Source organism: Cricetulus griseus, chromosome 2 (assembly GCF_003668045.3).
Source record: "Cricetulus griseus strain 17A/GY chromosome 2, alternate assembly CriGri-PICRH-1.0, whole genome shotgun sequence".
Lineage (NCBI taxonomy): Eukaryota > Metazoa > Chordata > Mammalia > Rodentia > Cricetidae > Cricetulus > Cricetulus griseus.
In genome coordinates, this window is record NC_048595.1 from 224224018 (window position 1) to 224238284 (window position 14267).

Sequence of the window (14267 nt, forward strand, 5' to 3'; positions counted from 1 at the left end):
TTCCAGGACAATCAGGGCTACACAGAAACTACTGTGTCTCTGGGAGGAACCGACCAGTTTCAGAGCTCTGCTCTAGGTCAGGCTGATTCATGGCATGGACTGGGTGTTCTGCTCTTGGCTGGGCAGTGAAACAATGGTTCTTACTACTGACCAGTTGTCTCTTAGTGCATGGGGAAATGGAGGGATATCATGGGTAGTGGGGTAGTACCCACAAATTCCAAGAAGTCAGAAATGGCCTGGCACATTAGGAGGTTGCAGGCTATGTGCCCTGGGAATCCTCAAGGCAGGGAGAGAGAGCGTCTCCTGGGGAGGGGCTGGCCCAAGTCAAGAGGGCTTTGAGTCACACATGAGGGACTTTGTTCTGGAGGCCAGGGGTTCTCAGCCTAATATTACAACACATGGGTATATTATAGTCATTTTTGAGGTGAGGTGTCTCATGCCATTTGTGACTAAAAATAGGCTCTTAAAATGTATGAATGAGTCATCTAGAATATAAAGTTGACTAAACTAAACATTAAGAGGGTCCTAAGAGGTCAGGTTGCTGTCAGATGTGACCCCTGGACATGGATGTGACATGGCTTAGATCATGGTAGTCAGTGGAAAGTAAAGGGTTAGCAGTAACACTATCAGGAAGAGGTTAGCTGCATGAGGGCGGAGGGAGCCGTGGACCCACCAGGAATCTTTGAGATACTTGGGTGGCTTCATGAACAGTGGCTCCTTCCTTTGTGGGTGCACTTTAAAGGGATCAGTGGGGATTTGCTGCATTTGTGGTAGGTCTGGAAGCTGGATGTTACTTGGAACACCTGAATAAGGATAAGGAACATTGCTGAAGAGAATTATTGGAATTGTCACCTCTCTTTCATCTCCAGGAGACACCTTTGAATTCACAACCCCCTCCTTCTTTTCTTTAAAGATTTATTTTTATAAGTGTGTATTCAGTGATTGAGGAGGCCGATGGGTCTCCTGGGGCTGGAATTGCAGGCAGTTGTGAGCCGCACAACACTGGTGATGGGATCTGACCATGGGCCCTCTGGAGAGAAGGGACTACTCTTAGCCACAGAGCCATCATTCAGCCTCCCAAGTATTGGAATTACGGGTATGTCCCACCATGCCCGGCTCATTTGGCATTTTATTGTGCTTTGCACAGTGAGGGAGAGAGGAGTGTTCTAGCACTTGTCCCTGACAGTATTGGTGAGAGCACTTTTCCTCTAGGGAGCTTTATGACCCAGGGTGCATGTGGCCTTGAAGGGGCTGAGGAAGAATAAACCATTTTTAAAACAAGGAAGTGACATGATTTAGTTAGCAGCTTAGAAATAAAAAAACTGCTACGAGGTAGAGAACGGTGGGGGACAACCCTCAGGAGTCATAGGATGCTAAGGACCAGGTGCAAGACAGGTAAAGACTAAATTACAACAAAAACTGGGCCCGGGGGGGGGGGGTCACTTGGATGCGAATGCTATTATGGCGATAAATACAATGGTGAGGGTTTTGCCAAGCCGGCCAGGGAAGTGAGGTGTGAGGAAGGGCTAGGAAGACGGTTGAGGGGATATCTCAGCTGGCTGACTAAAGGCGGTAGGATGATGACCAGCGCTGGGGCATGTCTAAGATAGCATGTTGCAGGTGACTTAATTGGGAGTCTGTGGAATTTCAGAGTGGAAGTACCTGGATGAGAACGGGGATCTGGAAGTCATTCCTGTCTGTGGCTGTGGATGAGGTGCAGGGGATGTCCAGGAGGAGAAGAGGCGAGTAAGAATGTCAGTACTCACTGGAGAGCTGGACTCAAAGGAATGGAGATGGGAAAATGTCTGAGGAATGAGAGGCTAGCTGGGAAAGGGGGAGGAGAGAGATGTGGGAGGGTTGGAGATATGTTCTAGTGGCCATCAGCAGGCCTGTCCTGGCTGGATGGCGTTGAACTCTGCAGGCTCGGGTAACTCATCTGGACATTTGTCCTTCCCAGGTGGCAGACTCTCATCGGTGGACTTTTGCTTCATGTGTCATGGAAACTGGGCTGGGTGGAGATCAACAGCAGTTTAAGGTATAACAGCCTCTTTGTCACTGACTCATGGTTCCCACACACTTGCCTTCAATATGTATTATACTGTACCCGGAAACTTGAATGTGTGCTTGAGCTGTTTGGTCTCTTAGTTCTTTTCCAACCTTGAGATTCAGTGATTTTATAATAAGATAAATCTTGAATCGTGTCATCATTATTATATTTAATTATTAGGACACACATTTATAATTCCTTATATGGTGATATATTATTTATGATTTATTAAAGCTTGCCCGAGGATTCAGAAAGCAAAGCAAGCCTCAAGCTATAGAGATCAGGCAGTGGTGATACACACCTTTAATCCCAGCAGACAGAAGCTAGGATGTGGTGGATTAAGAGGTAGACAGATGTACACAAGATTGATCCAGTCCTAAAGAGAAACAGCTCACACAAAGATGATCTCAGCACTTGGGATCACACACCTTTAAACCCAGCACTAGAGGGGTATAGAAGATAGGAGCAGGGTTTTCAGTAGTCAGTATCAGGCAATCATACTCCAGCCACACTGAGGATAGAAAGACATTGAAGTCTCAGGATTCTCCAGCTATGCTTAGGAGAGGCAACAGTCTGAGGCTTGGTGAGAGTTTGTGGAGACAGGATCAGCCCTTTCAGCCTGAGGTAGAGTGAGAGCTAGTAACCAGCTGCTTTGTTTTTCTGATCTTCAGCTTGAAGCTTGAACCCAACTATCAGTCTTTGGGTCATTTATTTAGCTTGCTACAGCCATATTAACTTGCCTTTGTTTTAGGCTTAAGGATGGCTACAGAGAACTTACTAGAGTAGATTTAAATATTTTTGGGAGTTTTTATTAAATTATTTTCTACTTACATAATAGTTAAGAAAAGTACCAACATATTAGTTACTGTTCTGTTGCTGTGATAAAACACCAGGACCAAAGCGACCTAATGAAGGAAGGGTTTATTTGGGGTTTACAGTTCCAGAAGACTAGAGTCCATGATGGCTGTGCAGAGGCCTGGCTAAGAAATAGCTGGGAACTCACATCTTGGTCTACAAACATGAAGCAGAGAGCGTGCATGGAAAACAACTCATGGCCTTTTCATTTTTAAATTATTTTATTTAAAAATTAATTCTTTAAGGTTTTGAGATTATAATTTAATTACATCATTTCCCTCTTTGTTTTTCTCCCTCCAAACTCTTCCATATACCTCCCCTTGTTCTCTTTCAAATTCATGGCCTCTTTTTTCATTAATTATTCCTGACTCTATTACATCACAATTCATGTGCATATAAATGCTGATCTAATCTAGAAAAGTGGCTTATTAAATCTTACTTTTTCCCTAAAAAAATAATGAAGTGCTTGCCTGTAACCCCAACACTGGCAGGGGCAGGGGAGGTGGAGACAGAGTGGAACTTACTGTCAGCCAGCCTCGCAGAATCAGTGCTATCTGGCTTCAGTGAGAGACCCTGCCTCAAAAAAAAAAAAAAAAAAAAAAAAAAAAAAAAAAAAAAAAACTAAGGTGTAGGAAGACATTTGAATTCGACCTCTGGTCTCCACATGCACATGCACGTGCACACATGAGTGCACACACAAACATGTACACATAGATACACACACAAACTAGGAAAAATATGCTGAAGTCCTTTTACTTATAAAACAAGTATTGATTTTACAGTGATAGGGTGTTACTATTTTAGGCAATGCCAGTGGTCAATGTATGAACTTGTTCTCTTATTTTCGAGTTTGTAAGCTATTTTTAGGTCCACTAGATGTCAGCAGAATACAGAACTTTGGAAAATTCTGTTTGACAAGCCCTCCAGGCACCCATAACAAAACACTGCTGAATATTTGCAGGGAGCAGATGTTCTCTCTATTTGAAAAACAAGTGATTTAATTTAATTAGGCTTCATCTCAATGAAAACAGTTTTATGATGTATGCCAACAGACTTTCCTTAATTTCCCACAGTTCTTAGTGGTTGTGGGGGGGACATGCAAAAGAAAAAACAGACCTAGGATTCAAATGAGATGCAGTATGTGGGCTCCTCAGTCAGTTAAGGGGCATGGCAAATCAGTACAGTTCTCAAACCAGACCCCTCGGTGAGGCACTTGCAGTCCTTCCAGCCAGGACCCCCCCCCCCATGCACACACGAGCATATGCATGCAAACATGCGTGCGGGCACTGGCTCAGTGGTTCCCCAGAGGGACCTGAGGGCCTGCCAGGGCCACTGCAGACTTTAATTCTATTTTCTTTCCTTTGTGGGGGAATAAGGAAATGAAAGAATTAACACATGCAAGAGGCCAAAGCCACCAGATGATGATTTAAAAGTGGGGAAAGGTGCCTCCTCCATTCCTGATGTTCAGGCCTTTGGCTCTTAGACTCAATGTTAGGCCTTTAAAGGAGGCCGGGTCAGTGTAGCCCCTCTGCAAAGTGATTTTGTAACTAGTTAAACTTCAGGGCCTGCAGCTTTGAACAGCACTTTTGGGAATTTTTCCCGAGTATTATAAAAAACAAATTACACATGTGAGAAAACAATATATTAAAGACTACTTGTATAGTATTAGGATAGTAAAAACAATATATTCAAGAACACTTGTATAGTATTAGGATAGTAAAAAATGCAAGAGTGACTTAAATATGCAGCCATAGGCCCTCTTTAGACAAGGGTGGCCTCAAAAGCACAGAGATCCTCCTGCCTCTGCCTTCCCAACGCTGGGATTAAAGGTGTGTGGCACCATTGCTGGTCTGTATAGGTTAATTATTATTAATGCAAGTCAGTGGTCATTAATTCAATTATCCGTAAGTTGGGTGTGGCTTTTTGCCTTGGCAAATTGTGAAATTAAGCAGATTATGAGACATTATGTGCCACAGGATCTGATTGCTGTTGAAATGTTACTATGTGACATTTGACTCCTTTTGGGCATGTCCTGGATTGTAATTGCAGTGTTTCTCTTTTGTTTCCTGGTTTTTGAGACAGGGTCTCACTGTGTAGCCCTGGCTAGCTCAGAACTTGCTGTGTAGACCAGGCTGGTCTTGAACTCATAGAGATTTGTTCCCTCTGCCTCTGGGTGATTGGAGGGCTAAGGATTGCTGCAAAGATCACACCACACAATAGACCTCATGAAAGAAATTTATTGGGGGTGTGCTTCGGGTGTGTGTGTGTGTGTGTGTGTATAGGCCTCCTCTGAGAGAGGATGGGAAAGAAAGAGCAAGCTGTGAAGGTACAGGCTTTATAAAGGGCGCTAGACTCATGGCAACAGTGGAAAAGTGTCCCATTTGGTCACTGGTGATGAAGTGGCTTCTGGCACTTAGTGGCTGAAGGTTGGCTGGGTGAGCATCTGATTCTGGAATGTGGGTGGTTCTCAGTTTTCCAACAATAGGTGTGTACCACACTAGATCTACAGTATTTTTCTTAATGTTAGAATGTGGTGGAGGGATCCCCACAGCTAACTGTTCCAGATTTAGGGTCACAGCCTGTGCTCCAATAAGCCATGTTCAGCATCTACCCCCAATAAACCAATTAAAATAGCTAAGTTAACAGTGGAAAGTAGAAAAAGATACTGGGGGGAGGCACAAAGAAGTCCATTGATGTCCCCTCACCCCCACAATTTTCTTCTGGGTCCTAAAGTGAGGTGACAGTTTAACTGCAGAACCAGAGTTATGTAAGCCAAAGCAGTCCTGGCAATGTGTGGACCTGCCCACCATTGACATATTAATATGTCTTCTGTAGGTCACCTGATGGGTTGTACATCTCTTTCAGGTAGGCAAGTTTCTCCTCTGGCTGGCCCAGGCATTCTGTTTTTCCAGCTTGAGACTTCTGGGTAATTCTAGTTTCCTGGAGGAGTCTGACAGCTAATGGCAGAGACACACCTTTCGAATGTCTTCATCCCTGCCAGGCCAGTTACACAACCTCTGAAGGCATCTCAAGTTGGAAGGAAAATGCCTGCACCCCTTTTGGCTCAAGGGCAACCACTGTCTCATGAGCACATATATTGCTCTTTGCTGTTAGCTCTGATGGCTGGTTAGTGTAAGCCACAATGTCCTGTGCCTGGGTTCTGGCCCAGATGTTTGGAACGAAATGCAAACCCAGCCTCCCTGCCACATTTCCCAGGAGTCTGTTCTGTATCCGGTTGAAGTTGTCTTTGTATGCAGAGTAGGGATTGGCACAGTAGACTTTCCCTAGGGCTTTCTGTCCCTCACATCTACAGTGAGCAGTGCAGATACTCTCATTTCTTAGAGTCTGTAACCCAGCAGGAGTTTCCTTTGTTTATTTTAAGAGGGACTCAAGTCCAGAGGTCTGGGACTTTACTGACCTTACATTCCGAAGTCCGGGGCTGCTGCAGCCAAGCCAGCTGCCGGCATGACTTAAGCACCAGTTCCTTTCTCATCAGTGCTCTGCTTGTGGCTTAAGTGCTGGACTTCTGGCACATGGCCCGATGCGGGTTTGATCCTTGTAAGCTTAGTGTGACAAGTCAGAAGTGGGAAAGCCTTTTCCTAGGGGAATGGCCACCATCTATAGTATCTCTTGGTCCGTGAGGGTGGGGATGGCATGCTCTCCTCTCTAGTCACTTTTTGGTTGGGCAGGTAGACATCTATTGTTGCAGGCAGGGCTGTGATAATGGACATGTTCCTGTTAGCTTTTTTACTTGCAGGTTACTGTCTGTAACCTTGTCTCCCACACTATGGGTGTGTGGCCATAGTGCAGAGATGTGATTGAAAGCTTAGGCTGGGTGAGCTTGACTTCACATTCTCGCCTTGTTATTTACCAGCTGTCAGTAGGAACATGACCAGAGTCAGTGTGTATCTGTGTGAACGGACAACTTTTGATGAGAACAGGAGATAGGAACTGGTCAAGTGGGGCAGCCATCCCAAAGCAGCCATTCTGAGAACCTCAGAGAGGGTTTTGGTCCCCGTTTCTTTGTTGTCTCCTGGTTTTAGTTAGGGTCACTATTGTTTCAATGAAACACTGTGACCAAAAGCGAGTTGGGGTGGAAAGTGTTTATTTGGCTTATGTTTCCACGTCATAGTCCATCACTGAAGGAAGTCAGGGCAGGAACCTGGAGGCAGAGGCTGATGCAGAGACCACGGAGGGGTGCTGCTTATTAGCTTGCTCCTTGTGGCTTGCTCAGCCTGCTGTCTTATAGAACCCAGGACCACCAGACCAGGGATGGCACCACCCACCATGGGCTGGGTCCTCCCCCATCAATCACTAATTGAGAAAATACCCTACAGGTTTGCCTACAGCTGGATCTTATGGAGGCATTTTCTCAATTGGGATTCCCTCCTCTCAGATAACTCTAGCCTGTGTCAAGTCTACCTAAAATTAACCAGCACACTTCTAAATAAGCACATCTGATTCGAGGTCTTAGTGATTGTGTGACTGAAAGTGAGAGGAGGCTCCCAGATTCCTACCTGGTTGGGCCACTTGGACTAACAGCTCACCCTCACCCTTCTCCCAGACCCCACTCTAGTGTCTGCTGCAAGCCCTTTAAAAGCCCCCAGACTAGCAGCTTGAAAGGAGCCCTGTTTCTGGGGCCCCTCCTGTTACACAGGAGCACTCTCCTTCTCCCTCTCCCTCTTCTTCTCCCCAAACTCCTTAAGCTTCTACCCATGAATATGTAATAAATTTCTCTCTAAATGATCCTTTGTGGTTCATGAATTATACTATTTTTTATTTTAACTTTTGTGTGTGTGTGAGAGAGAGAGGGGGGGTGTCCTTTTGTATATATGTTTCTCTTACTGGTTGATGAATAAAACACTTTGGCCAATAAAGGCAGTAAGATAGGTGGACTAGGAGATGAGAAGAATTCTGGGAAAGGTAGGCAGAGAGCCTGCCAGAGGGGACACTGTGTAGAGACTGGAAGATAGGATGTGCCAGGCATTCTCCGGTAAGATAAGGCCATGTAGAAATATGTAGATTAGCAGTTATGGCTTAATAATTAAGACAGAGATAGCTAATAAGAAGCCCTAGCCATTGGCCAACAGTTTTATAATTAATATAGCATCTCTGTGTGTTCACTTGGGGCCGCCGGTGGGATAAGGCAGTGTGTGTGTGTGTGTGTGTGTGTGTGTGTGTGAGAGAGAGAGAGAGAGAGAGAGAGAGAGAGAGAGAGAGAGAGAGGAGAATGTTACATGTGTGCAGGTACCTTTGAGGTCAGATGAGTGAATGGGAACTGGAGTTATGAGCAGTTGTTAACTACCTGAGAACTGAAATTCGTTCTCAACTCTCTGGTCTCCTTTGTTTTTTCTTCAAAATTTTGTTTTACTTGTTTTATTGAGCTTTACATTTTCTCCCACTCCCCTTCCCTCCTCCCTTCTCTCATTCTACCCTCCCCCTGCACCCCCACTCCAAATTTACTCAGGAGATCTTGTCTTTTTCCCTTTCCTAGGTGGATCCATGTATGTCTCTCTTAGAGTCTGCTTTGTTACTCAGCTTCTGTGGGGTTGTGGCCTGTAGGCTGATTGTCCTTCGCTTTATGTCTAATATTCACTTAAGAGTGAGTACATATTATATTTGTCTTTCTGAGTCTGGGTTACCTCACTCAGGATGGCTTTTTCTAGTTCCATCCATTTGCCTGCAAATTTCAAGATGTTATTTTTTGTTTTTGTTTTTGTTTTTGTTTTTTTTTACTGCTGAGTAGTAGCCCATTGTGGAAATGTACCATATTTTCTCTATTCATTCTTCAGTTGAGGGGCACTAGGTTGTTTCCAGCTTCTGGCTATTACAAATAATGTTGCTGTGAACATAGTTGAGCAAATGTCCTTGTGGTGTGAGTGTGTATCCTTTGGGTATATGCCTAAAAATGGTATTGCTGGGTCTTGAGGTAGATTGATTCCCAATTTTCTGAGAAACCACCATACTGATTTCCAAAACTGCTATACAAGTTTGCACTCCCATCAGCAATGGAAGAGTGTTCCCCTTACTCCAATCCTCTCCAGCATAAGCTGTCATCAATCTTGGTCATTCTGATAGGTGTAAGATGGTATCTCAGGGTTGTTTTGATTTGCATTTCCCTGATGGCTGAGGATGTTGAGCATTTTCTTCAATGTTTTTTGGCCATTTGAGTTCTCTTCCTCTGTTGAGAGTTCTTTGTTCAGCTCTAAACCCCATTTTTAATTGGGTTATTGGTCTTTTGATGTCTAGTTTCTTGAGTTCTTTGTATACTTTGGAGATCAGTCCTCTGTCCAGATGGGTTGGTAAAGATCTTTCCCATTTTGTAGGTTGTCTGCCTCCTTTTATTCTTAGATTTTAGAGAGAAGAACCAAAACGCTATATGTGGTTGTCTTAGTGTTCTATTGCTGTGAAGAGACACCATGACCACAGTAACTCTTATAAAAAAAACATTTAATTGGGGCTAGCTTACAGTTCAGAGGTTTAGTCCATTATCATCATGTCAGGAAGCATGGCAGCATGCATGCAGACATAGTGCTGGAGAAGCAGTTGAGAGTTCCACATCCAGATCTGCAGACAGCAGGAGGAGAGAGACACTGGACCTGGTATAGGCTTTTGAAACCTCAAAACCCACCCCCAGTGACACACTTCTTCCAATAAAGCCATATCTACCCCAACAAAGCCATACATCCTAATCCTTTCAAATAATCATTCAAATATTTGAGGTTGTGGGGACCATTCTTAATTCAAACCACCACAGTAGGATTGAGTTTTCAGAGCCCTAGCTCTCCAAGAAAGTCTCTGTTGTTCTCAAGGACACCCCATATTTCTATATTGCTTTGTAAGTAGAAAATGCAAATGAAAAATGGTGATGAATGCCTATAACCCTGATGTTTGATAGGTGGATGTAAAAGGATCGGGAATTCAAAGTCAGTCTTGGCTAAGTAGTTAGTTCAAGGCCAACCTAGGCTACATGAGACTCTTTCTCAAAACAAAAGCAAACAAACATTCTGTATACATAACTAAAGCTTGAGCACATTGGAGGTTTGTCTACCCTATTCTGAATGCTCAAAGCACTTAGAAAATCATCTAGCCCATCTTACACTGTTGGATATTATTGAAATGTGAACAAGACAGGTGATCCAAGGCATTGAGATTATTACCAGGAATCAAGTTATTATTAACACCATGGACAGACAGACAGAGGTGATGGGGGACATCCTTCTGTGTATGTTTGTCTTATTGGTTGATAAATAGAGTACTGTTGGCCACTAGGGAAGCAAGTTAGGCGGAATTAGGAGTCGAGGAGTATTCTGGGAAATGTAGTAAAGAGAAGTCTTATGATCCAGGCAGGAAGTGACATACCAGGCAGACTCAGAATGTAAGCAGGGACAAGCAGGAAATCATTCTCTTCCTCCTCCTCTTTTCTCTGGAGTTTGGAGTCATCATGTGAGTGCCAGGAGGCGTTCTTGTTAAGTCTTTATAAAATATATAGATTAGTAATTATGGTTGATAATGAAGACTGAGCTAGTGGATAAGAAATCCTAGTCGTTGGCCAGCAGCATTGTACCTATTGTAAGTCTCTCTGTGTTATTTTGGGCGCCCACATGGTGGCAGGGCTCGGGCAGCTGGCGGAAAGGTTTATCGTTATACCGAGGGGCTCTGATGAGCCCTAGAACTAGGGACAGATGGAGGAAGAGGAGGAGAGGGAGAGGGAAAAAGGAGAGGAGGAGGAGAACCAGAGCAAAAATGCCAGAGAAAGTAGCCTCTTAGACCTTATCAGATGAAGGGAAGTTGATAGTGAGAGTCACTACCAGGCTGTCTGGGTCCCAGTCTGGAGGCAGCGAAGGAGGTGGAACAGTATACGTGGGGTCTATGCTGTGACATCAATGTTCTTTCATGTCAGCTCACTTCCCAGGTGAGAAAGTCTGTCTGTATTGACCCACTAGGATGCCTTTCTGTTGGGAGTTCTTGCCGGTATTGCCACTGGCAGGAAAGAGAACCAGGAAGAGGTAAGAATGAAAACTTGGGACAGTGCCTTTTTTTATTTTTCAAGACAGGGTTTCTTTGTGTAGCCCTGGCTATCCTGAAACTAGCTCTGTAGAGCAGGCTGACCTTGACGCCTCTGTCTCCCAAGTGCTGGGATTAAAGGTGAGCACCACCACTGCCTGGCTGACAGTACCATCTTTGTGGGTACTGGGTAAAGACCTCCAGTAGTGTTGAATATTATTTTAAGATGTGTTATATTTGTTTATGCTGTGGAACATTTGTTTAATGATGCAAAGATTTGTTATGTTCTTTTATGTTACATTTGTTTAACTCTGTGAAGCTGTGTTACTTTGCCTGTCTAAAACACCTGATTGGTCTAATAAAGAGCTGAATGTCCAATATCAAGGCAGGAGAAAGTGTAGGCGGGGCTGGCAGACAGAATAAATAGGAGAAAAAGAGAAAAAGGAGCAAGAAAACAAGAAGCGAGAAAAGAAGGGGACAGCCACACAGCCAGAGACAGAGTAAGAAGTAAAGAAAGAAATACAGAAATAGAGAAAGGTATAAGCCCAGAGGCATAAAGTAGATGGGATAATTTAAGAAAAGCTGGCTAGGCCAGGAATTCATCAGGAAGAATAAGCCTCTGAGTGTGATTTATTTGGGAGCTGGGCGGCAGGCCCCCAAAAGAGTAAAACAGCCAAGTATACTCCAGGGGCTGACCCTTACACATTTAAACATAGTAGAACTGTGACCTGTGGCCTTTACAGTAAGAATGAGTTCTGTTTGCCGGGAAACAGAGGTCAGGGCTAGTGCCTAGAGAAGGATCTGTCATAGGTATAAGGGTAGATTCTATTGGTGGAGGATACAAAGAACATGGGGTCTCTTTCATAGGGATGCATTCTGTTCACTAAGAGACTAAGCTCAGGATTAGAGCCTCAACAATGTTCAGGATACTGGAGGATTTAGGGAGGCCTACTCGTAGAATAGCGAAAACATCACCAGGTTTATTGACCACCTTTCACTCTGGCGTTCCAGGTGACTAGGCATCATTTATTTCCTTCCATTGAAGAAAATAGGTTCACGTGATTGACAGTCCCAGTTTACCCAATGCTTATTCTAAGCTGCACTCCCTACACCTTTCAGTGTCTGTGAGAGGGGAGAACTTTCCTATGGTATGTCATATAATGGATTGAGTACTGCATTGAAAGTCGAAAGCAGAGTGGGCATATGGGAATGCTCTCCCTTTGCCATAAAATTGAAAAGTGTTTGGTTAACAATATTAACTGTTAGGTCAGATATTTTCATCATGAGATTGTTGTGTGGATTTTTTTTGTGTGCATACAAGTGTATATTCATGTGCACATGTGTAAACAGGCCAGAGGTTGACATTGGGTGCCTTCTTTAATCACTGTCTACCTTTTATTTTTTGAGACAGGTCTCTCACTGAACCTGAAGCCCTCAGATTCAGCCAGGCTGACTGTCAAGCTCCAAAGGTCATCCTGTTACCCCAGTGCTGGGAGTACAGGGGTATACCACCACACTCACATTTTACATGGGTACTGGGGATCTTACACAGATCCTCATGTTTGCATATCATGTACCTTGCTAACTGACCATCTCCCTACCCCCTACAGTGAGGAATTTTTTAAAAAAATGTAGCATGGGGCTGGAAAGATTGCTCAGTGGTTAGGCTTACCTGCTACTGGTCCAGACTTCAATTAGATTCCCAGCACCCACATATCAGCTCACAGCCATCTGTAACTCCAGTCTTGGGAGATCTCCTGCCCTCTTCTGGCCTCTGTGGGCACTACACAAACAGTATGCAGACATGCAAAAGTCTATATGTTAAAAAAAAAAAGGAGCATGGAAAACATTTAACACAGTACCTGATTAAAGTGTGAGGCCACTGTTTACAGTGAGTCCTAGAGCTTTATAAGTTGCTGTCAGCATTGTAATTGATATAGTCAGTAAGATTTGGAGGCCATCGTGGAGCCTGGGGCATTGGTATGCTAGGTTGAGGTCTGATCTTTGATTGACTGCCTGTCTAGGACAGTAAAAGGGAAGGCTGCTTGTGAGTTTGCCAGACACAGTGGTAGTGGTTGAGTGCTTTGGGGTGATCATGTTGTCCACTGCTTAGGTGTCTTCACTTATGTTTCTTCATTGTGAGACTGACTCTGGGACCTTCAAGTAATAGAGAGGCTTCACTTATAACTCCAGTGAGAGGAAGCAAGTGGCAGCCTCTATGATATGTGTTATGTGGTCATTTCTTCTGTTTATTTATTTATTTATTTATTTATTTATTTATTTATTTATTTATTTGAGATAGGACCTCATGATGTAGTTCTTGCTATCCTGGAACTCATTGTGTAGACCAGGCTAGTCTCAAACTCACATAGATCCACCTGCCTCCACATCCTGGCTTATTTATTTATTTTTGAGGAGAACAAGATTCTAGACTCTAATGAAAAAATGGGATCTTAGTATGGTCAACATGAGCCTTAGAAGTGTACCTTAAGGTTACTCCAGAATTCCAGATTAACATTTGAAGAAGCCAGAATATGACTACCCTGTTGAAGTCCCAAGGTTTATTTAAAACCTTTTTTTTCTAGATTTTTTGATCCAAAGTTGTGATTCCATGAAGCTGTTTGAAACTTCTTATGTAAACGGTCTTAAAAAAATTTATTGGTATACTTGAAAATTACCACCATTGAATAAAATCAGCTGTTTCCTCTCCCTGAGCCTGCAGCAGTACCTATCCACATTCAGTTTTGGTGTTGCTCCTGAATGCTAAGTAGATGTCACACGACAGGTCTATATACTGGCTGGCTTCATCTACTTGTTTTGCTTTCTCAGTGAGTAAAGAGCACATCTCACTTATCAGGTTTCCCCAAGGAAATATAGGCAACCTTGGTGGAAGGAGTTGGTGCCTCTGAGGGGCCAACCCTTCCAGCTAGATCTTTTCAAACATGAAATAGCAAAAGCATTATAATTTCTCCCCTCTTTTCAGATCTAATGTTTTGGCATGGCTTCCTGCTTCAGTGCTGTTCGTGGGTATAATCTACGCAGGGTCCAGAGCTTTGTCCAGACTGGTAAGTATTAGAATGTGTATGGGGTGGGTGAGAACACAAACCCTTTTTCCTTGTCACCTTTGTGTTTTAATTTATTTCACCTGGTATCATTTGGGAGCAGACATTAGCTTGAAAGTAAAACTAGATCAGAGAATAGAGGTAGGTGTTGGTTAGCTTACTGGAGCTGTGATCAAAATACCCAAGGGAACAACTTAAGGAAATACACTTTGTCTCATTGTTTCAGAATGTCCCAGACTGAGTCCTTGCCTCTTAGGTTTTGGGCCTGTGGTAAGGTTGAACAGTGGAGGATGTGT

The 14267-nt window shown here is 43.7% G+C and overlaps 1 protein-coding gene across 1 annotated transcript in view; it reads left to right on the plus strand.

Annotated features, from left to right (window-relative positions):
• Tmem241 (transmembrane protein 241) overlaps positions 1 to 14267 on the plus strand; it is a 112794-nt gene that overhangs the window by 5266 nt on the left and 93261 nt on the right. Inside the window, exons 3-4 of the mRNA XM_027404332.1 lie at positions 1958 to 2035; positions 13893 to 13974. Coding sequence (XP_027260133.1) covers positions 1958 to 2035; positions 13893 to 13974 — 160 coding nt within the window. The remainder of the gene's footprint in view (positions 1 to 1957; positions 2036 to 13892; positions 13975 to 14267) is intronic.